Source organism: Geotrypetes seraphini, chromosome 1 (genome assembly GCF_902459505.1).
Source record: "Geotrypetes seraphini chromosome 1, aGeoSer1.1, whole genome shotgun sequence".
Taxonomy (NCBI): domain Eukaryota; kingdom Metazoa; phylum Chordata; class Amphibia; order Gymnophiona; family Dermophiidae; genus Geotrypetes; species Geotrypetes seraphini.
Genome location: NC_047084.1, coordinates 537,159,130 through 537,182,632, shown reverse-complemented (window position 1 = coordinate 537,182,632; position 23,503 = coordinate 537,159,130). Strand labels below are relative to the sequence as shown.

General features: G+C 42.3%; 1 protein-coding gene across 1 annotated transcript in view; it reads right to left on the bottom strand.

The window, feature by feature from the left end:
• The window catches only part of REEP5 (receptor accessory protein 5), a 50,472-nt gene extending 45,963 nt beyond the window's left edge, over positions 1-4,509 (bottom strand). The window contains exons 1-2 of the mRNA XM_033929100.1: positions 4,251-4,509; positions 3,964-4,057 (exon numbers count right to left, since the gene is read on the bottom strand). Coding sequence (XP_033784991.1) covers positions 3,964-4,057; positions 4,251-4,368 — 212 coding nt within the window. The 5' untranslated portion in view covers positions 4,369-4,509. The remainder of the gene's footprint in view (positions 1-3,963; positions 4,058-4,250) is intronic.
• Between the last annotated feature and the right edge of the window lie 18,994 nt (positions 4,510-23,503).

The following is a 23,503-nucleotide window of genomic DNA, read 5'->3' as shown; positions in this document are numbered from 1 at the left end:
TGCGCCAATTGCAAAATGAACGCATTTGTTTTAAAGGGCTTTTCTTTTTAGGTTTCTGCAGGTATTATTACTACATGAAACCTGCAAAAAAACAAAAACAAACCTAAAAAGGAAAAGCCTTAAAAACAGACATTAATTTCACAATTAGCACACCTTAGTAAAAATAAACTGGTATAGCACATTCACGAACATAGCTCGCAGGGGGTAAGACAATTTGTATAAACTCATATAACACGAGCATTATGGGTCAAATTCTATACAAGGCACTCAAAAATAGTTGAAGGAAAAAATAAGCACTAAACATTAATCTATAGAGTACACCCTTTATACAATCGCACCTAGAGCTGATTCCCATGCCCTAACTTTAGGCACCAGACCTATGCCTGCTGAAACCTAAGGCCCTCTAACCGATTAGCGTGTGTTAATCGATTTAGCACGCCCTAAACGCTAATGCGTGCATGTTAGTCTATGGACGCATTAGTGTTTAGCGCGCGCTAATTCGATTAGCGCACCTTAGTAAAAGAGGGGGTAAGTTGGTCGTGCAGACTCAGTATTCTATAATCGTGTGTAACCTTTTGGAATGCACTTGACACACTTACGCCTTTTATGTTATTTTTATTTACGAGAGTCAAGGACCCCTGGGCAAGTCACTTAAGGGCAAATTCTATAAGAAGCGCCCAAAAGTTAGGCACCTAATTAGGCACTGTTCAGCGTGATTCAAGTAAAATTGGGCGCTGTTTAGTGAATCGCGCTGAGCGGCACCTATTTTGGAGGCGCTCAATAAATAGGCCAGCTCTAGGCACATCTAAAAGTTAAGTGCCCATGCGAGCGCTTAAGCACGCTTAAGAGCAGTGATTCTGTAAGAAGGTGCCTAACACGTAGCCACGCCCACGCCTAACATGCATAGCGCCTGTTTTTTTGAAAGCCGCCTAAATTTTTAGAGGCGTCTTTGTTACAGAATCACGCTTTCTTGATAGGCGCCTAGGTTTCAACCAGTGCTGATTAAAAAGCTTAATTGAGCTTGTTCTTCAATTTACATAGGCGCCTCTGAAAAAGGTGCCTAACTTTAGGCGCTGGTTACAGAATTTGGGCTTTAATCCTCCACTGCCCCAGGTACATTAGACAGATTGTGAGCCCACTGGGACAGATAGCGAAAATTCTTGAAGCACCTGTATGTAAACCGCTTTGAAAGTGGTTATAAAAATAAAAAATAAAAAAAGGCGATATACAAGTCCCAATCCCTTTCCCTATAAGACCCCTGAGGAAGACATTTTTATTCTGCCAAAACACAGCCCTTATTGGGTCATTTGTATTTTTTTACATTATTTGGCTTTTATCTTGTGGTACACTTGTAACTGTATACATCTTTTGTGGATTGTTTTTAAAATTATTGTTTTTAAGATATTTGGACGCTTACTAAACTACAAACAATCTTCTGTTCCACAATCTTTTGTTGTTTTGCTGCTTCATTTCCTTTGTGAAACCTTTTGGTGCTATTTGGCTTTTGCTGTTTTTACACCCAAATTGTCTCATTACCACAACCCCTTTTGAGACACACACTATAGCAGTGGTTCCCAACCCTGTCCTGGAGGACCACCAAGTCAATCGGGTTTTCAGACTAGCCCTAATGAATATGCATGAGAGAGATTTGCATATAATGGAAGTGATAGGCATGCAAATCTGCCTCGTGCATATTCATTAGGGCTAGCCTGAAAACCCGATTGGCCTGGTGGTCCTCCAGGACAGGGTTGGGAACCACTGCACTATAGGAATTAGGGGCACTGCCTGATAGAATAGTGCACAGCCAAAATGTACATTCAGATTCTAAAGGGTGCCAATTAACCTCAATTATGAGTTGTTAGGGCCCTATTATTTTTTTCCCATCATTTATTTACGAATGACAAAGTTTTACAAAATGTCTAATAACACAAAGCTGTGCTCAAAATATGCAAAGAAATCTCCTGAAAGCACAGTTGACCATTTTTATGGCAGAGGAGCATGTTGGGGCAGAGAGGGTTCACCACCTCTGAGGCCATTGAAACTGATGACTGCTCCCTCAATTGTTCCCCTCAACCCTGAAGAAAATTTCTGTTTGAAACATGCATGTCGGGAGAGGTGGCATTGATGAAATTTGAGAGCTAACCTCAAAGCTAAGTGGTCAAATTGGTGATAAAGAAATTAAATGAATTATGTGGAATGAAAAAATTGGAATCGAAGTGAAAGAAACTATATATGAAGTTTGTGAAAAATATTATGAATTTTTGAAGTTAAGGACTGATTTTACAGATTTATTAGAAATAAATAATAAAATGGACTGACGAAGAAGTGAGGTAGCTGGTTATAACATATGGTCTAGCTACATTCTGAAGGTCCATACAAAAATAAGTATACATTAAAAAAAATATATAAAAATCTAAAAACACATATACAAAATTTTCATAATTACATCTAAGGAAGTATTCACTTATCTCTATATATGATGCCGCAAAGTTTGAGCGGACATCGTATGGCTTCATAATAGCATTGATATGAGAAGATTTCAGGATATAGTTAGTGCTATGTATATATGATTAGGGGGCAGAGAGGGGGCATGCCAGCACTGATCAGATAGTGCACCTTGTGATGATTATCACATGATTAGCCTGTGAACCCTTAGGTCCTGATTCCATAAACGGCACCACTCGATGCGATTGTCAATCAACCACAAAGCGATGTTTGTAGAATCGCACCTAGCAGCATCTAACTCAACATACCAGTACGTGCCATAAAGTTAGGCATCTGCATATTAGGCCAGGGTTTTCTTGGTCTAACTTACTGGCGCCTAACATAGACACCTACCGGCACCCAAACTCCGCCCCTAACTATGCCTACTTTTCGGGAAGGCACAGATAGGCGCCTACCGATGTAAGCACCTACCTGAAAATTAATTTTTTTAAATCAGTTTTTAAATTGGTTTTTAATGGCACTGTTCAATTAACAGCGCTGATTGTACCAATTAAAAAAGTTAAGTTAGGCACCTATATCGGTAGGCATCCCTATCTGGGTGCCTACCTGTATAGGCACCGTTTATAGAATCAGAGCCTTACTGCCTACAAAGCAGGTGTCAGTAAATGCTCACACACTCATTTGTTTTAATGGCTGTGCACTAATAGCAAATTACAGTATAGCCATTAATTAAAAAAAACGGGAAATTGACCACTTTACTGCTGTGGGAGAAGGAGGTCTTAGCACGTGGGACAAGGGCGTGCTAAAGGCCTGTGCGTCTGGTAGCACTTTATAAATAATAAATAATAGTAGTAGTAATAAGCCCACTTTTTTCTGCGCCTTTGTAAAAGGACTCCTCCTTAAGAAGATGTTTTACTTACTACATTTTAAGAGCATTATGGAATATTACACTTTATGCCTTTTTATTATTATTTTTTTTTTTTTTGCACAGAGGCACAAAAATAAAGTGAAGGCCCAGAAAAGCATGTGATGACTCAAACTAGAGATCATCTTCCAGCTTGCCAATAACTGCATTAAAAAAAAAAAAAAAAACCACAACAGTTACTGGAACTTAGCTATAGGAAAACCATCTATTTCATTCAGCCTTTTTCAGGGGAGTGAGAGCAAAGCGAAGCTGTTGATAGCGATTCCACCAGAAAGCAGTGGATATGATAGGAAAACACAGTGTGTGTGGGATGGGGGGGGGTTTCTTGTCTGCTGGTAAAACTGAATCTAGAGTCAACTTCTTAACTATCGCTTCAGCAAACAATAGTCAGCCTGAGAATGCATTTTTTTTTTTTTTAATGTCACGCTCTCACTTGAGCAAATACCCTTAAGCAAAAGAACAAGAGAGCTGAGAAAAACAGGCACGATTTCTACAGGCCGCCTCAAAAGCAAACAAAAGAGGTCCTGCTGCGTGCGTGGCTCTCTCTCTCTCACGTTACAGGAAACCACGCGTCCCAGAAGGGAAGTACTCACGAAATGTATGCGGGGTAGCCGAATCCAATTAAGTTGCAGAGTAGAGATGCCCCGTAGCCGATCACCAGATACACGGCTAGGATCCCGATGACAGCTAGGGAGAAAGGAGAGAAGAGCCGATCAGAGCAAAACCCGGGGGGGAGGGGGGGGGCAGGAGGTGGATTCGAGACGACCAGGGCCTGGGGTTGACACAGCGCGGCCGCTTCTCGCTAGACGTCCATTCAGGCAGTCCTGGGTCGCAGCCCACCTCCCCCAGCCCCCTTCCCAGGGGGGGGGGGGCAACCTACCGAGCGCGATGTAGCGCTTATTCACGCCCGTCTTGGCCTCGATGGCCGTCAACAGGTCGGTGATCGCGTTCTTCTCCCGCAGGAGTTTCTCGAAACCATCTCGCAGGGCTACGACCATGGCTGCGGCTCCTCCTCGGCGGGGTTGTGCGATCCCACCCGGTGCCCCCCGATCTTCAGCGGCAGCTGGTGCTGTAGTCCAGGCGGGCGCTGCCTCTCGACTGGTGCTGCAGGGAGTCGCCCTCAACCTTTCTGCCAAACAGCTGCTGCTCCTCCCTCCCTCCCTCCTCCTCCTGCATATTACACCAACCACCCAAAATCCAGCTGAGGAAAGCGAGGGTATTGGGCACGCTATATATATATAAAAAAAGCACCCAGCCTCCTTTTGGTCGGAGGTCCGTTGTTACTTGCAGACCCTAGTGGGCTATGCCCTTCCATCTCAGGTTGAGGGGATTCTCTTTTTAGCTAAGGGTTTTTTGGGTGGGCTTTCTGAAGGTGATTCTTTACTTATCAGCAAGAGTTATATAGTAGGTAAGAAATGTATCTTAAATCATAGCATCCAGGACTCCCCACCCACCATTTGGTATTGGCGTAACAAATTCCATCAATTAATGGTATGGGAATCCTTGTCCACTCGGTTTTCTTGTCATCGTAGTAAGCTCTTGTCTGTTTGGGCGTCTTATTTGGACACTACCCCCGCTGATTAAAACCAAGTACTCAACCAGCTGCGGAAGCCAGTGGTCCCTGTGATGCCAGTGGGTTAAGGGGGGGTGAGGGGGGGATTCTGTGGGGTGGGGCTTCGATGAGTCCGGGTATAAGAACCCAACCCAGGCTCTGATTGTCTTCGCCTGTTTGGTGGTTTAGTATTTTGAGCACTGTATTTTCCATTCTGAAAATGTTATATCTGCGGCTTTCTTGGTTTGTACTTGGTTGTTCAATAAACTGTCTTTGAAAAAAAAAAATAAGCACCCAGCCTGCTAAAAGGGGCACTTCTAACTCTGCTCAGACAAGTAACAACCGGACAGCGACAGTCCTTCGCCATCTCTGATGAAGGGGGTGTTGTCTCACCCTCGTGTCAAAAATCCATCCGTTTTAGTTTGCATTTGATTTTATCCATCTTCCTACGCCGCCCGGGGTCGTTTATTCATGTCTAGGCTTCTCTGTTCTGCTTTTCCAAGTAGAAAGCAGCAAAGAGGATTCCCAGTTCAAATACTGGGAAACCAAAACAGATCAATAACAAAATTCTAAAACATCACAAGTCTATAGATCCAGCAGAAAGCAGTAACCAGAGACTGGGACTAACACAATCAGCCAACGGCCAGACAACAGAATGAAGTAATGTGGTGGCCCTTTTAGTCTAATTTGAAAGAAAAATTTAAAAATAAGGTGCTATCTTTCGATCCTTTGGAGGCTAAAATCTCCTTTTTCAAACCATGGAGGGAAGTTATAGGGCTCCTTTTACAAAGCTGCGCTAGCGGTGTAATGCACGTAATAGTGCGTGCTAAGCCGCTAGCCGCTACCGCCTCCTCTTGAGCAGGCGGTAGTTTTTCAGCTAGTGCGGGGGTTAGTGTGTGATGAAAAGTCACGCGCATTTAAACCCGCTAGCGTGGCTTTGTAAAAGGAGCCCACAGTTTCCAACAGATGGTCAAAACAAATATACTTAGGGCTCCTTTTATTAAAGCGCGCCAGTAGTTTTAGCACGTGCTACAATGCCACGCGCACTAGATGCTAATGCTTCTATAGAGCTTGCGTTAGTATTTTCCATTTAGTGCGGGATTTGCGCATGCTAATCTTCAGTGCACGCTAAAAATGCTAGTGCACCTTAGTAAAAGGAGCTGTTAATCTAATAAAATTATTTTTTCAACCTTTGCTGTCTGGCCATTTAATTTTTATGATTGTGTTGGTCCCAGTTTCTGGTTACTGCTTTCTTGTCTTCTTTTAACTCTTAGAAAGCAACAGGGCAGGTAGTCTGCAAACTCCCAAGATCTTGACAACAAAAGTGGATAAGTCAAAGGGAAATATTCAGAACTTTATTCCTGTGGATGACACACAACACAAAGAAGCCAGACACAAGCTGTGTTTCACCCATACAAGGACTGCATCAAGGGGCCTAGGCAGAAATAGGAAGTTGTGTAAGAGAGAGAAAGAGGCGTGACATAGCAGACGGAAGGCTATGGAGTCAGCAGTGGGCAGCGAATAAGAATTTCTGGACTTTTTTAAAACTAACTTTGGAGACCAAACTGCCCTTCCTCAGGTCAGGACAGGATACTGTAACAGCACCATACTGACCTGAGGAAGAAGTTCTGGCCTCTGAAAGCTAATTGAAAAATGTATTGGGCAAAGCAAAAAGAAAAGTAAAAATTGGGGCTATTACAGATGAGAAGAGTGAAACTCATTCTCAAATTGGAATTATTTTAAAACAATTTTTGAACTTTTATAAAGCTTTATATTCTTCTGAGCTTTATTCAAATAAAGAACTTGAAGGTTTAGAGTTTTTAAAGTTAATTAAGGACCCAAAAATTCCCAAGCATATAATAATAATAATAATAATAATTTTATTCTTATATACCGCCAAAGCCGTGGTAGTTTGAGGCGGTTTACAACAAAGAAGGGCTGGACAATCAGAGAATATAGCTACAATGTAAAGTCATCAAAATACAGGTGAATAGGATACAGAGGTAAGGCATAAGAGATATTGGGAAACAATTTAGTTAGAGTTGAAGAGATAAGGCATAAGAGGTCTTAGGTTACAAACCGGTTAAACAAATTTGTTTTTACTAATTTTCTGAAACTTAGGTAGGAAGAGGAGTGTGTGATAATATTACACAGCCAGTCATTCAGTTGACCTACTTGGAAGGCAAGTGTTCTGTTCAGGTGTCTTTTGTAACGGCAGGCCTTTAGTGTTGGATGGTTAAACAGATGTATTCTGCGTGTGGGTTTGGATGGGCAATCTAAGTTAAAATGGGGAACCAAGTACACGGGGGCCGAACCAAGAGTGGATTTGAAACAGACAGGCAAATTTGAATAGCACTCTTGCTTCCAGGGGCAGCCAGTGGAGTTTTTGGTAGTAGGGAGTTATGTGTTCCCATTTTTTTAACCCAAAGATCAATCGGATTGCCGAATTTTGGATGATTGAGTCTTTGGATGTTTTTTTGAAAGACCCCAGATAAATGATGTTACAGTAGTCGAGTAAGCTTAGAATGGAGTATTGCACCAGTAAGCGGAATGAGATTTCATTGAAGTACTTCCTGATGGTTCTTAGTTTCCATAATGTTGAGAAGCCTTTTCTGACCAGTGAGTCGGTGTGAGCTTCAAGGGTAAGGTAGCGGTCCAGAGTCACTCCCAGAACTTTTATGGAATCTGTAATGGGAAAGACTTGACCATTCAAGGAAATTGATGAATCTTTGATTTTGTCGTTCGGACTCTCCAGGAAGAATTTGGTTTTCTCTGAATTGAGTTTCAGTTTGAAATTGGTCATCCATAGTTCGATTTGCTTTAAGATAGATGCCAGGTGATTTTTTGTCTCGGGGGTTAGGTTTGTTAGTGGAAAGACTATGGTGATGTTGTCTGCATAGATGTAGAATTTGATTTTTAAACTTTGTAGTAGATTTCCCAGTACGGCCAGGTAGATGTTGAACAGTGTGGGGGATAGGGGGGAGCCCTGCGGGACTCCACATGAGTTTACCCAGCTGAAGGAGTGAGTATTGTCACTGTAAACTTGGTATGATCGTTTACTCAAAAAACCCTGGAACCATTTTAACACATTACCAGAGAGACCGGTTGACTCCAGACAGTCTATAAGAATAGCATGATCTACTAAGTCGAAGGCATTACTTAAATCAAATTGCAGGACTAGAGCGCTTGTGCCCTGGCTAAATAAGCTATGGAGGGAATCTAGCAGTGAGGCAATAACAGTTTCAGTGCTGTACCTGGAATGAAAACCTGACTGGTTCTCATTTAGAATGCTGAATTTATCCAGCCCGATCCTTTTCAACATATTCATAGAAGATCTGACTCAGGGGCTTCAAGGTAAAATAACATTATTCGCCAATGACGCCAAACTATGTAACATAGTAAGTAATAGCAATTTGCCCGACGGTATGACACAGGACCTACTCTTGTTGGAACATTGGTCCTCGAGTTGCAGAAATCCGTGCAGAAATTACACCCTAAATGGTGAGACCTTAGCTAGGACTGCAGCAGAGCGTGATTTAGGAGTAATCATTAATGAAGACATGAAAGCTGCCAATCAAGTGGAGAAGGCTTCATCCAAGACTAGACAAATGTTGGGGTGTATCCGTAGAAGTTTCGTCAGCTGGCAGCCCGAGGTCATAATGCTGTTGTACAGATCCATGGTGAGACCTCATCTGGAATACTGTGTACAATTCTGGAAGCCACATTACCGAAAAGATGTGCTGAGAATTGAGTTGTTTCAGCGAATGGCCACCAGGATGGTCTCGGGACTCAAGGATCTCTCATACGAGGAGAGACTGAATAAATTGTGGCTGTACTCTCTTGAAGAACGTAGGGAGAGGGGAGACATGATTGAGACGTTTAAATATATCACTGGTCGTATCGAGGAGGAAGATGATATTTTCTTTCTTAAAGGACCCTCGGCCACAAGAGGGCATCTGCTAAAAATCAGGGGCGGGAAATTTCATGGCGACACCAGGAAGTATTTCTTCACCGAAAGAGTGGTCGATCATTGGAATAAACTTCCAGTGCAGGTGATTAAGGTCAGCAGCGTGCCAGATTTTAAGAGTAAATGGGATACGCATGTGGGATCTCTAAGAGGGTAAAGTTGGTGGGGAGGGTCATCAGAGTGGGCAGACTTGATGGGCTATGGGATATCTAAGAGGGTAAAGTTAGGGGGGGGTCTTTAGTGTGGGCAGACTTGATGGGCTATGGCCCTTTTCTGCTGTCATTTTTCTATGTTTCTAAATCCTGGTTGACCAGTCCTTCCATCAGCTTTGCAAAGAAGGGAATGTTTGCAATGGGTATGTAATTTGAAGTTAGCTTGATAGATTCTTTGGGATTTTTTACAATTGGAGTGATCAGGATCTGGCCTAGGGCCTCAGGAAAAGTACCTGACCGTAGAAGGGAAGAGAGCAAAGTGTGTAACTTGGCTTTGAAGGTGATTGGGGCTATTTTCATTACGTTTGGAGGGCAACAGTCTAATTTGCAGTAGGAATCGGCGTATTTTGAGTAAAATTTGCAGAATTGTTGCCAGATAGGGATGGTAAAATTGTTCCAGATCAAATCTGCCCTAGGTTCGTCTTTGAGTTGAGCAACTGGGTAGTTCAGATGGTTGGTTGTAACGACCAATAGGGTGGATCTCAGATTGGAGATTTTGTTGTTGAAAAACTCAGCCAGGGCATTGGCCGGTGGTGGGGAGTCTAAGGTAGGACGGGTTAAGGTCTGAATGTCATAAAGGTTGTTGACTATATTGAAAAGATTTGATGTCGGGGTTTGGGGAACCGATTTTTTGTGCGTAAAAGTTATTGCGTTTAGTTGTTATAAATTTTTTGTACTCTTTTAATTTTGTTCTCCAGTTGGCTCTCTTTTTACTGTCTCCAGATTTCAGCCATTGTCTTTCAAGTTTTCATAATTCCCGTTTCACTGTTCCTAGTTCAGCGTCAAACCAGCCATCCAAATTTGTTTCTCATTTTCCTTGCTTTTTGGGGGCCATTTTGTTTAGGATCTGAATGCTCGTGTTGGTCCAGGAGTCTACCGTAAATGAGTCGGGGTCTGGGTTGGAAGAGATGTCATAGTGTGACCAGAATTCTACTGGATTAACCAAGCCTCTAGTGGATGTCATTTTCTTAATCCTTTTTGCCATCTTGGGATTGGATGGGTGATGTCTTGCTTGCCAGCAAAGTTGGAAATTGCATAATCGGTGGTCTGACCAAAGGGAATCAGTCCAGGTGGCTTACTCCCAGAGAATCTTGGGATAGACTTGTTCTTTGGAGGAGAAGGTTACTAGGTCTAGTTGGTGACCTTTTTGGTGGGTCTTTTCTGGGGTCAGTACAAAGAAGTCTAGAGAAGTGATGAAGGACAGAAAATCTTTAGTGCCACTCTGCTCTACCTGTTCTAGGTGAATGTTCAGATCACCTGTCAGTAGGTTGTAGGGACCTGTAATTGAATTTGTGAGGAGGAATTCGGAGAAGTTGTCTTTAGCGGTGGACCATTTCTTAGGAGGAATGCAGAATAGCGTGATAATTAAGCCGTCTTCTAACTGGTCTGACTGGAGTTTACAGGAAAGAATTTCAAGGTCTGTTGAAGATTTCAAGGCTAGGATTGTGGATTCGAATGAATTTCTTGTTATGATGGCTAGTCCTCCCCCTCTTCCCTTGGTTCTGGGTTGAGACATAATTTTAAACCCAGGTGGAAGACACTTACAAATTATGATATCATTGTCAGTGATCAACCATATTTCAGTTAAGAGAACAAAGTCAGGGTTGGTCTCCTCTAGCCAATCTTTAACCAGCTGTGCTTTGTTCCTAATAGATCGGATGTTTAAGTAGAAACCTTGAACCTTTTGGTGGTGGGGAGCGTCAGCAGGTACTGAGAAGGGAACTTTCCTCAACGATTGGCATTTTTTTACTGTAAGGTCTCTTTGGTTTGCGTGAGTGGGGAACAACCTGTATCTTTGGAAATCTTGAGATGCCTATATCACTGAAATAACTTCAATCAGCGTTGAAGTCCCTTAGAGTTGGATCCGCTCCAGGTGGTGATGGTTTCACTGTAGAGTTCTATAAATTATTCCAAATTACCCTACTACCTCATCTATTAAATTTATATCAGGCACAACTAATTAAAGATTGCATTACAGGTACTATGGCAGAATCTTTAACTATAGTTTTACCAAAGCCAAATAAAGATCCCATGTTGGTTTCAAATTATAAGCCTATTTCTTTGATAAATGTAGATAGAAAACTTCTGGCTAAGTTATTAGCTTTATGCTTGGCCAAGGCTCTCTTTTATATTATCGGTTTACACCAAACGGGGTTCGTTGCTTAAAGGCATTCTTCAAACAACACCAAACTGGCTTTCCACATGTTAAATTTAACAAAAGCCATGGAAGATCCGGCCTTCTCTGTATCTTTGTTCATTTGGAGTGGACCTTCATGTATCAAGCAATGGATTGGTTCGGTATTGGTTCCAGATTTATATAAATGATTCAAACCTTGTATAGTTCCCCTTCTGCCAAATTATATATTAATAATACTTTTTCAGAACGTTTTTGTCTGGAGAGGGGAGTTAGACAAGGGTGTCCGTTATCTCCTTTGCTTTTTGACATTGTACTGGAACCCTTGCTACTGGCTATTCAACAGTCAGAAGAGATACAGGGTATTCCTTATGCAGGTCGGGAATATAAGGTCTCTGCATATGCAGATTATATTTTGCTTCATTTGAGGAATCCGGAAATTACCATTCCACATTTATTAGATTTGATTGACAGATTTGGCAAGTTTTCTGGCTATAAAATAAATTGGAGTAAATCATAGGTTCTTCCACTAAATGTACATTGTCAAAAAGGATTATTTGATACATTCCCTTTTCTTTGGAAGGAAGAGGGTATAAAATATTTAGGTATTTGGATTCAAAAAATGTTGGAAGAGACGATGAAAGTAAACGAAAAATCTTTGTTACAGAAGGTTACAGAATTGTGTGAGCAATGGAACCCTTTATATCTGTCTTGGTGTCTTAGAGAGTTCAAACGGTTAAGTTGATGATTTTGCCTGTGGTTTGCTACCAAATGGGTATGTTACCAGTGTTTTTTCAGGGGTCCTATTATAAGAAATTAAATAATATCCTTACCAAATTTGTTTGGTTGGGTAAAACTGTGAGAATTGCTTTAGTATCTTTACAAAAACCAATTGTGGCGGGTGGGGTAAATTTCCCAAATTTTTATAGGTATCATTAGGCCTATATATTGTGTCAGGGCATGTATTGGATCCTTCCTGATCTCATGGAACATCTCCATGATTGGTTGTATTTAGCGTGGCAACTTATGTCCCCATTACGTTTGTCTCATGTGTTGAGTATCAAGTTACCCATATATGTTAAGGACAATAGTATTTTATTCGATAACTTGGGGAAAAAAAAGAAAAATGTATTAGGCCAATAAAATTGTATTTTCATATTTTCCAATTTTTGTTTTATTTCTATTTGTTAATTTGTAAAGTGATGATTGGTATTTGTTAATTTTTTCAAATTTACATCTGCTCTTTTATATTTTGCCAGTATTAGGGAACGGGTGTCACTGTTTCTGGTTTTGTTGCACAGTACTAGGAGACATGTGCCACTGGATCTGTTTTTGTTGCACTGTATTCAGTCTGGCTTCTTGGTAGTTCAGTTTAACTTTTGTCTACATACTAAATTTAGTTTGTGAGTACTTATTCCATACTCGGTGAGGGTATATTTGTGTTCTGTGTGTATAAAATGGACATGGTTTCTGTTAGCACTGACTGTGCAGGATCGATCTGCATTAATATGGCTTGTTTAGATTTACAAAGGGTGTATTGATGTTCTAGTAATCACTGCAGTGTTTAAAATGCTGCCTTTTCCTAGGTACACCCTTGTTGTGTGACTCGTAGAGTATTACTAAAAATATATTTTTTATAAAGAGGAGGGGGGTGTTAAAAATAATTGGCCCCAGGTGTCAAACATACTAGGCACACCACCTCTGCCTTAAGAGCTTCAGACACCATCACCCAAAGGTCTGTCTCCTGATTCATGCATGTCAGTCTCACCACCTAGCATATAATGCTCCCTTGGATTTCTGCACTTCAAGTGCATCACTTTGGACTCTTCCCATTAAATTTTAACTGCCAAACATTTAACAATTCTTTTAATTTTTGTAGAGATCCCTTATCATATTGTCCTCACCCAAGGGGCAGTTCACTTTGTTGCAAATCTTGGTATCATCTGCAAAAAGGCAAACTTTTCCTACCAACATTTCAGCAATGTCGCTCACAAATATGTTGAATAGGATCGGCCCCAGTATAAATCCCTGACAGTACAGATCCCAGTACAGATCCACTAACTACATTTCTATCCTTTGAGAAAACTCCATTAACTACCACCCTCTGCCATCTGTCTGTCAACCAGTTCTCAATCCAGTTCCCCACTTTTATATCCTAAGTTTAGCCCACTAAATTTATTTATGAGCCATAAAAAAGCAGAAACAAAAGTTAAAAGAAGTCCTTACCTTTGAGAAGTGCCATCTGTTTCCAGCAAGAATCCCTGTAGCCAAATACAAGAATCTTAGGGGAAGGGTAGCTGGACACAGGACATCAGAGCGGCTCAGCAGGCAATTGGGGAAGGAGGCTGCATCTAAAATGTAATGCAGGAACTGGTTTCTCCTCAGGTGGAAAAGGTATTACACTAATTACAATAGTAGTTCCAAGAAAGGGGTGTGGCTGTAAATACTGCAGAAGGGCTGATAGCCACTATAAGAAGGAATTGCTATGGAGAGAAAGGAGGAAGAAGAATGGGCTAAAAATCCCTGGATTATTGATAGTCCCAAAAAGAATAAATGGCCAGTGGCAGGTAAAAGCCAAGATTAGCATACTAGGGAAAAGGCTGGAAGTAAAAAAAGCCTACAAATAGGGTCTTTGGTAGCCTAGGAGGGGGTTTGGAATAGAGATCTGCATGGGAACGGGGATAGTGGGAATCCCGTGGGTCCACGGGACTCCCACAGGGATGGATGCTTAATGTGACCATACGTCACATTTTGAAAGGGATCGTCCCATTTTTAGATCCCCCTGTTCCTTTGTCCCTACACACAGCTTCGGGATGCCGAAATGTCTCATTTTCAGAGACAGCATCCTGAAGCTGTGTGCGGGGACAACGGGACACGCAATCACTTCCCCTCCCTCCCTGCCGCGCCAAAGCCAGCCTCCCTCCTTCCCTCTCTCCAGCACCCGATTCAACACCCCCCCAGTCCGCCGCCGCTGCTTGCCGCCCAGAAAAGGAAGGTCCAGGCGCCAGCCCACATGCCTTCTTCCCGACATCAATTCTGATGTTGGAGAGGAAGTTCCGGGCCAGCCACACAGTGATTGGCTGGCCCAGAACTTCCTCTCTGATGTCAAGAAGGCTTGTGGGCTGGCGCCTAGAACTTCCTTTTCTGGGCGGTGGACCAGGGTGGGGTTGAATCGGTGGTAGGCCAGGCTTCGGGTGCTAGAGGGAGGGAGGCAGACAGGCAGGCTGGCTTTGGCGCAGCAGGGAGGGAGGTAGGCAGGCAGTCTGGCACGGCAGGGAGGGAGGGAGGTAGGCAGGCAGGCAGGCTTTGGGGGAGGGGGTGGGACAAAGGCTGGAAGGCAGTGAGGGGGACATAGGAAGGAGGGAGAAAGGAAGGAGAGAAAGAGGCAGAGAAAAAGGGGGGGTTGTAAGCAGAAGAAAGACTAGAGAGAGAAAGACCTGGACCAAAGGGGAAAGACAGGAGACAGATGCAGGACTATGGGAGGTGCAGACAGAGTGGGGAGACCCTGAGGAAGAGCATAGAGAGGCAAGATCATAACAGAGGAGGGAGACCTGGGACAAAGGTACAAAGGAGAACTGACACTGGATCTGGGGACACTAAGGACATAGGAAGAAGGCACTGAGGGCACTAAGGACATAGGAAAGGGCACTAAGGATATTGGAAGGAGGCACTGGGGGCACTAAGGACATGGGAAGGGGCACTAAGGACATAGGAAGGAGGCACTGAGGTCACTAAGGACATAGATTTTGCCTGATAATATGACGCAAGATCTACTTCTGCTTGAACAGTAGTCAGCAACATGGCAACTAGGCTTCAATGCTAAAAAGTGTAAGGTAATGCACCTGGGTAAGAGAAACCCGCACAGAACTTACATACTAAATGGTGAGACCTTGGCCAGGACCACGATGGAACGTGATCTAGGGGTGATCATTAGTGATGACATGAAGGTTGCAAATCAAGTGGAGAAAGCTACCTCCAAGGCAAGGCAAATGATGGGTTGTATCCGTAGAGGTTTTGTCAGCAGGAGACCTGAAGTTATGATGCCGCTGTACAGGTCCATGGTGAGGCCTCACTTGGAGTATTGCGTTCAATTCTGGAGACCACACTACCGGAAGGACGTGCTGAGAATCGAGTCGGTTCAGCGAATGGCCACTAAGATGGTCTTGGGGCTCAAGGATCTCACGTATGAAGAAAGACTGAATAAACTGAGGCTGTACTCACTTGAGGAACGAAGAGAGAGGGGTGATATGATTGAAACGTTTAAGTACATCACGGGTCGTATCGAGTCGGAAGAAGATATCTTCTACCTCATGGGACCCTCGACCACCAGGGGGCATCCGCTGAAAATCAGGGGAGGGAAGTTCCATAGCGACTCCAGAAAATACTTCTTCACTGAAAGAGTGGTGGATCATTGGAACAAACTCCCACTGCAGGTGATTGAGGCCAACAGCGTGTCGGACTTTAAGAGAAGATGGGATATTCACATGGGATCCCTAGGGGAGTGAAACCAGAGGACGGGTATTTGGAATGGGCAGACTTGGTGGGCTATAGCCCTTTTCTGTCGTCTTTTTCTATGTTTCTAGATAGGGGCAATTCAGACAGGAATCTACTAAAACCCCTAAATATTTTACTTCCTTGGATATTGCAATAGTAGTGTCTAATAGGTAAATTTTATCAAGAAAAGCATATCCCAACGAACGAACAAAACATATAACCCTCATTTTCTGAACACTCAGTTTTAATCTGTTACAATTCAACCAACTGTTAATCTTCAACCAACTGTTAATCTCTGTCATCTCCCTCTGCAGCCTCTGAACTGCCTTTCAAAATCCTCAACAATGGGGAGCATAAACTGAACATCATCCGCGTAAAGTCTGCAGAGGATGAGATAGAGATTAAACAAAGCAGCTGACAGGGCAGAGCCCTGTGGGACACCTGTCGTAACTTTCCGCCGGTGGGACAATGCACCATCCACCAAAACTTCTTGCTGCCTATTCCGCAAAAAGGTGAAAAATCATTTTAAAACTATTCCAATTCCACAGCCCTTCAATCTATCAAGCAAAATAACATAGTCCAACGTGTCAAAGGCATCCAACACATCAAGAAATATTGCCAGATACTCTTTCCAATTTTTGAGTCCACTTTGTACTTCATCCAGCAGTGACACCAGTAGGGTCTCTGTGCTGTGATGCTTCCAAAAAGCATACTGATAATCATCTAAAATTCCATGGTCCTGGAGATAGTTATCCAGCTGTAAATACACAAGTCTCGAGTACTTTTCCCAAAAAGGGCAGTTGAACTACAGGATGGAAATTACTGATCACATCATTTCTTAGTTTCTTATCTTTTATTAGAGGTTTTATAGTCACAACTTTCAACACATCCGGTACCTCACCCTCTTGCAACATTAGGTTCATCATTATCATCATACTCGGTACAATCCTGTTTCCCCAACTTCTCAACACTTGTACCAAATGTCACCAGTGGATATTGTTGGATGACAAGCACCTCTGATCTCACCAGCAATCTCTAATTCCATCTGCTCAAATGTATCCCAGATTCCAACCACCCCATTTGCTGGTATTGTCTGTACAATCAGCGTAACCTTTCTTAACAAGAACAGATTGAGTTCATCGGCAGAAAGTGGTTCAGCAGTATCTTTGATTCTCGAATTCTATCAGATATAATAGAAGTATGTCAATCTAAGAACATGTAGGCTCTTTCTTATTTAACCATCGAAGGTAGATTAGTTTTGGTAAATGAATTAGAGCATATTTTGGAGTACATTGGTTTAGATTATAATTACTGGCATAATGTCTCAATACCTCTTAATTCTTTATTCATGTATATGGAGGCAATTGGTCTCTCCATCTTCTCTAAATTTATAGGACTTCTACTGTTAGGTAATAAAAAAGCGTCAAAGCTTTATAAAATCTTGAGAGAGGTTGATAGAGAGAAAGACGTCCCCTTTGATGATATATGGTCAATAGATCTAAATATAAACCCCAGGGAGATGGAATGGAAATCATTTTGGGCACTCTCAGCAAGACCTACTATGTCGGCATCTATTTGCCAATCCACCTATTTTACCTTACATAAAGCTTAATGGACTCCTATTAAAATGGCAAAGGTATTACACTTGTCTTCAGAGATGTGTTGGTCTTGTCATCAACCTGGGACCATCTTGCACCTTCTTTATACATGTCCTAACATGCAAATTTACTGGTCTGGAATTTGGTCCAGAATTCAAGCTATAATGCATATGAATGATAATATGTTACCTTTGACTTATAAATCTATCATACTGTGTTCATCAAACCCAGATATCTCGATACCAACATCATTCAAAATAATCTTTGATTCTATGATTGTGTTAGCCATTCATCATATTCTATGTAATTGGAAAGATAATTTGAGAAATGTAAAGTGTTACATGTGGGAAACAGAAACCCGAGGTACAACTATACGATGGGAGGGATATTATTAAATGAGAGTACCCAAGAAAGGGACTTGGGGGTAATGGAGGACATGACAATGAAGCCGACGGCAGAGTGTGCAGCGGCCGCTAAGAAGGCAAACAGAATGCTAGGCATAATCAAGAAGGATATTACAACCAGAACGAAAGAAGTTATCCTGCCATTGTATCGGGTGATGGTGCGTCCGCATCTGGAGTACTGCGTCCAATATTGGTCGCCGTACCTTAAGAAGGACATGGCATTACTCGAGAGGGTTCAGAGGAGAGCGACACGTCTGATAAAGGGGATGGAAAACCTTTCATACGCTGAGAGATTAGAGAAACTGGGTCTCTTTTCCATGAAGAAGAGAAGACTTAGAGGGGATATGATAGAGACTTACAAGATCATGAAGGGCATAGAGAGAGTAGAGAGGGACAGATTCTTCAAACTTTTGAATAATAAAAGAACAAGAGGGCAATCGGAAAAGTTGAAAGGGGACAGATTCAAAACGAAAGCTAGGAAGTTCTTCTTTACCCAACGTGTGGTGAACACCTGGAATGCGCTTCCAGAGAGCGTAATAGGGCAGAGTATGGTACTGGGGTTCAAGAAAGGATTGGACAATTTCCTGCTGGAAAAGGGGATAGAGGGGTATAGATTGAGGATTACTGCACAGGTCCTGGACCTGTTGGACCGCCGCGTGAGCGGACTGCTGGGCACAATGGACCTCAGGTCTGACCCAGCAGAGGCATTGCTTATGTTCTTAATTCTAAACTTAACTTTCCTGAATGGTGGAATCATCTCTTTGTTATCAGGAACTATGAAGACATATCGTTCAAGCAAAATAATATTGCTAGTTTTGTAAGGATTCCAATGATAACCTTAATTGACTATTATGTTTTGAGAATATGCAGCTTAATTCATTGTAGTACTGTTTTATTGTAATGTCTAATTGTACATTTTTGTATTTGAAAAATTAAATAAAATATTGTTAAAAAAAAAAGAAAATGGACAAGACAAATTTTCCACAGCAGCATTCATACTTAACCGATTAACCACCCGGAACAACTCACACAGGTGGTTAACTACCCTGTTTATTTTTTCACAGAAAAACCTTTGTCGTGCTGATTGTTCCATAGTCCTAAATTCCATCAGCTTTAGTTGATATCTCTCTCTCGCATCCTCAGATCTAGTGCTCCGCCATTCATGTTCTAACTTTCTCAGTTCCTTACGAAAGTCCACCACTGCTTATTTCCATGCCCATCCCGTACTACTACCCATTGCATAGGCGCTATCATGTCCAACGCTGTTTGTAACGACAGCAGCCAGTCATCTAATGCAGCCTTAGGGCTGCTCATTTCAAGCTTGCTCAAACCCAGGTCCTATTCACACCATAAAGCAACTTCATCAATGTATGATCTAAAACGCCTCACAGCTCTCACCCTTTTTTTTCCCCTACAATTTCTCTGATCAAGCTCCATATCAGCCATCACAAGGGCATGATCAGTCCAGGGTTTAAATTGAACTTGCAAGCTGATACCATCACTAACTCCTGCCTAGCAAAAATCAGATCTAACATATTACTCGCAGCATGGGTCGTAACATCCACCCATTGCTTGAAACCTAGCCCCTCCATCGCATCCAAAAACATTCTCCTCATTTAGAGTCAGTGTGTTTAGGAGTATTAAAATTCCCCAAAATCACCGAACAGCCAAGATCTAAATTTAACCCCAACAATAAATTCAGAAAACCCGAACTATCCCTCAACAACACTCCTGGTGGACTATATACCAAACAAAAGGTCACATCTGCCTTCTTCATTATCAAAAAATAATAATAATAATTTATTCTTGTAAACCACCAAAGCCATAATAGTTAGAGGTGGTTTACAATAAGAAGTACTGGACAATAAGTGAAAAAAATACAATACAAATCATCAGAAATACATACAAGATAAAAGGATAAAAAATTAAAACAATAAATCATTAGGTTACAAATCGATCAAACAACTGTGTTTGTACTACTGAACCCTGATAAATCAGCATTAAAGCACTAAGCACTAAAGCAAGATGTCTCCTATAGAACAGAACCACCCCGCCTCCTCTACGATACCCCCTGCAGTTCCAGTTCCATTCATACGCAGGAGGACAACATTCATTCATTACAACCACATCTGAATCTTCCAGCTACGATTCAGTCACACCTAACGACTCCAAATCATACACAGCTATCGTCTTTGTTTTTAAGGAACGAACGTTTAAAAGACCCAGCCGGACACTAGTTTTACTCTCATAACTCTAACGGTACATGAACCAAAGCTCTACCTTTGTTTTGATTTCTCCCCCTCCTTATACCCTCCAAATCACCATAATGACCCTGGCCACAAATCACCACTACTGATCTCATTATCAACACACGTAACAACAAAACAAGCCTCTCACTAAGGCTTGAACAAAGGAGCGAACTAAGGAGCTCCTTAGTCGCGCTCTTTTGTTGACGCAACTGCGTTGATGCAGAACCTCCCCACTTTTGACTTTAGAACCGCCGATGATGTCACCAGAGGGCATGGTCAGCACTAGTCCAGTGGGGAGGGAGCTGGATGTCAGAGTAGGCAGTTTGGAGCAGGAACCAAGAGAACAAGCAAGATGAGCGTCCTCTCTCGCAGGAGGCAATCTTGAGCAGGCAAAGTTTGAACTGACTGGATTCAGGTTGATATTTTCACTGTAGCAGGCGAATTGTAAACAGAATTCATACTGAATAGGGTGGGGGGAGTGAAGATGAAAAATATGTAGCGGCCCTACTACATTACAAGATTAAAGAAAAAATTTTTCACCCATCTCAGGTTGGAACTAAAACATGTTTACAAGTCGTGGAACATTTGTCTGTCTAAGGTGAATATAGTGAATATCTGCAGGGGCTGTTCTACTCAGCTGTATTCTTTGTACAGTGACATACCTTGCATTGAACTAAGTAATATTCATCCAGTGATAAATTGTTGATAACCTTTGAGACTACATAAGACATTTTCAGATGTGATTAAAGATAACAACCAGATATAAAAATAGCTTTCATTGGCTAAACAGCTGTACTACTGAAGCATTTTATACAATCCAGTTGTGTGTGTATTGGGGGGGAGGGGTTTATTGTGAACAGACGGGCAAAATGGATTGAAATCCAGTCAGGCTCACCCAAAATTGGCCATCTGGCTACACCACTGTTTCTTTCCAGCTTCCACTATAAAAGTATAAATCAAAACTGTCATAAGTAATTGCTGTTTTTTATAGGGGCAGGTCATTTTTATGGGGGGGAATGAGTGGGGATGGAGGGGATTCCTCGGGACGGGCGGGGACAGAGGGGATTCCTCACAGGGATGGGTGGGACTGGAGGAGATTCTGGTGGGGATGGGCAGGATTTCTGTCCCTGCACAACTCTCTAGTTTAATAATAATAATAATAACTTTATTCTTGTATACCACCCAACCACAAAGATCTAGGCGGTTCACAAAAAAGAAGATCTGGACAATCAGTTTGGAACTGCCCTGGAGTGTGAAAGGAGTTAGAATTGCCCTGATATATAAAGGGTGCTTGTAACTTACTCCCTTTGGAAGGCGAGAAGAACAGCATTGTTTAAATGTATGGAAGTTGTACTCAGAATAAATAATATTTTCTGTTCTCTTAGGTTCCCTTGGCTGGCGTCATGATTGTTGCAGTTGTCCAGGTCTTGCCTCATTTGGGTAGATAAAACCGACATTTCAGCTGTGAGGTGTGCAATTTGTCTTTATATGACTGGGGTTGTGGTGATTGAAGCAGGAAAGTTCGTTGGTCACAAATTTGAATTGTTTCAAACCTTGTGAAGACTTGGGGCTCCTTTTACAAAGCCGCATTAGCAGTTTAATGCGCGTAATAGCGCACGCTAATTTTCCGGCTGTGCTTGCCGCTACCGCCTCTTCTTGAGCAGGCGGTAGTTTTTCAGCTAGCGCGGGGGTTAGCATGCGCTAAAAAGGTGCGTGCGATAAAGCTGCTAAAGTGGCTTCGTAAAAGGAGCCCTTGGTTATTTACTAGGCAGGTCACTCAGGAATAGTAAAGGGATTCTCTCAGGTCCAGCCCTCTTTGCTACAGAAAGAAGGTGCCCCCTAGTGGTGACAGTATATAGATTCTATCTTTGGATTTGCTTATGACTTGTACTATAAAGGGACGTAGTATTGAATGAGGGAAGGAATAAATTAGTATACAGTGGTGCCTCACACAACGAACTTAATCCGTTCCAGGAGCAAGTTTGTTATGTGAAACGTTCGTTGTGTGAAACGCATTTTCCCATAAGAATACATTTAAAACACAATAATTCGTTCTGCAGCCCTGTTTTCCCATAAGAATACATTTAAAACACAATAATTCGTTCTGTAGCCCTACATTTCCCTCCCTCCACCTCACCTTGTATGCGGAGTCTGCCGGCCCTCTCCCTCACCCAGCCGCACGCTTCCAGAAAGCTGTGCACGCGCAGCTGCTGGAGTTGGTCAATGTTCTACTCTCCTGCAACTTCCGGTTTCCGGTTGCGTCAGAGGAGAAGATTGAGCAACAGAGCATGCGCGCGTGCGCTGCTCCCTGAAAGCGTGCGGCTGGCCGAGAAAGAGGGCCGGAGAACTCGGCATCCAGGGTAAGGTGGAGGGAGATGATGGAACAGTATTTCATGGTACAGTATTACTATTTGTTAAAAAGGAAATAATCTTTTGATGTTTTCTGGATTTTTTTTTCGTTAGCTTAAACATGGCTTAACTTGCTGTAAATGGGTCAGGTCTCGTAAGATAGGACCAGAGAATCGGGTCTGGGTAAAACCAGGATTTGCAGGATCTCCAGGATCCTCATGGACTTGTATTGAGATCCTGGTAATATTGCAGGATTTCACGAATTTTCCAGGACCCTGGTCCACCTTAACAGCAGACCTCCTCTTTTTTTGATTGCCACAGCTGCTGCTCTGCATTTACTGGAGTCCCCTACACGCCGTCTTCTCCTTCTCTGCATGGGTGCTGCTGTTCCCGGCTTCGGCGAGAGTAGTTCCGCCCCCCCCCCCGGGCCCCTCGGGCGACTTCGTTGTGTGAAACGAAGTTCGTTGTGGGGAGCACGACAAAAAGTTCGTTGTGCGCAGCGTTCGCTGTGCGAGGCGTCCGTTATGCGAGGCACCACTGTACTTCTAAATAGTAACTACAAGTTCTCTTTGTTGATGCGACCTGATGTTATACAATGTTCATGAATATTAATGGAGTAAATAAAAAATTAAAAGAACAGGTTTCATACATCCCCTTTTATGGTAATAATTTTCTAAAAATTATTATTATTTATTAGGATATATTTACTGCCATTTTGCAGAAATTCACTCAAAGCAGTGTACATAAATGTATATTTTTTCAATTTGATTTCCAAACCAGTTTGCATTGTTTTTGTCAATTCTTTTATATTTTGGAAATTTGGTAAATGATATTTACCTTATAAGAAATCAAAAGATGCAGTGAATTATGTACAAGTAGGCATGCTAACCCCCCTTTTATCAAGCTGCGCTAGAAGTTTTTAGTGCAGGCCAGCAAGGTACGTGCTTAGACGACGCTCATAGGAATTCTGTGAGCGTCAGCGCATTTACCACGCTGGCTCATTCTAAAAACCTTTAGTGCAGCTTGATTAGAGGGGCCCTAAGAATTGCAGAGATATAATTCTTCACCCTTCAAGATCTCTTCATGGAGCAGACTGTTGCAATATTCCTTGCCCATTAGAAAAAGAAGTCCTATCTAGTCCAACACAACACATTGATTTTCTGCTGCCATCTAC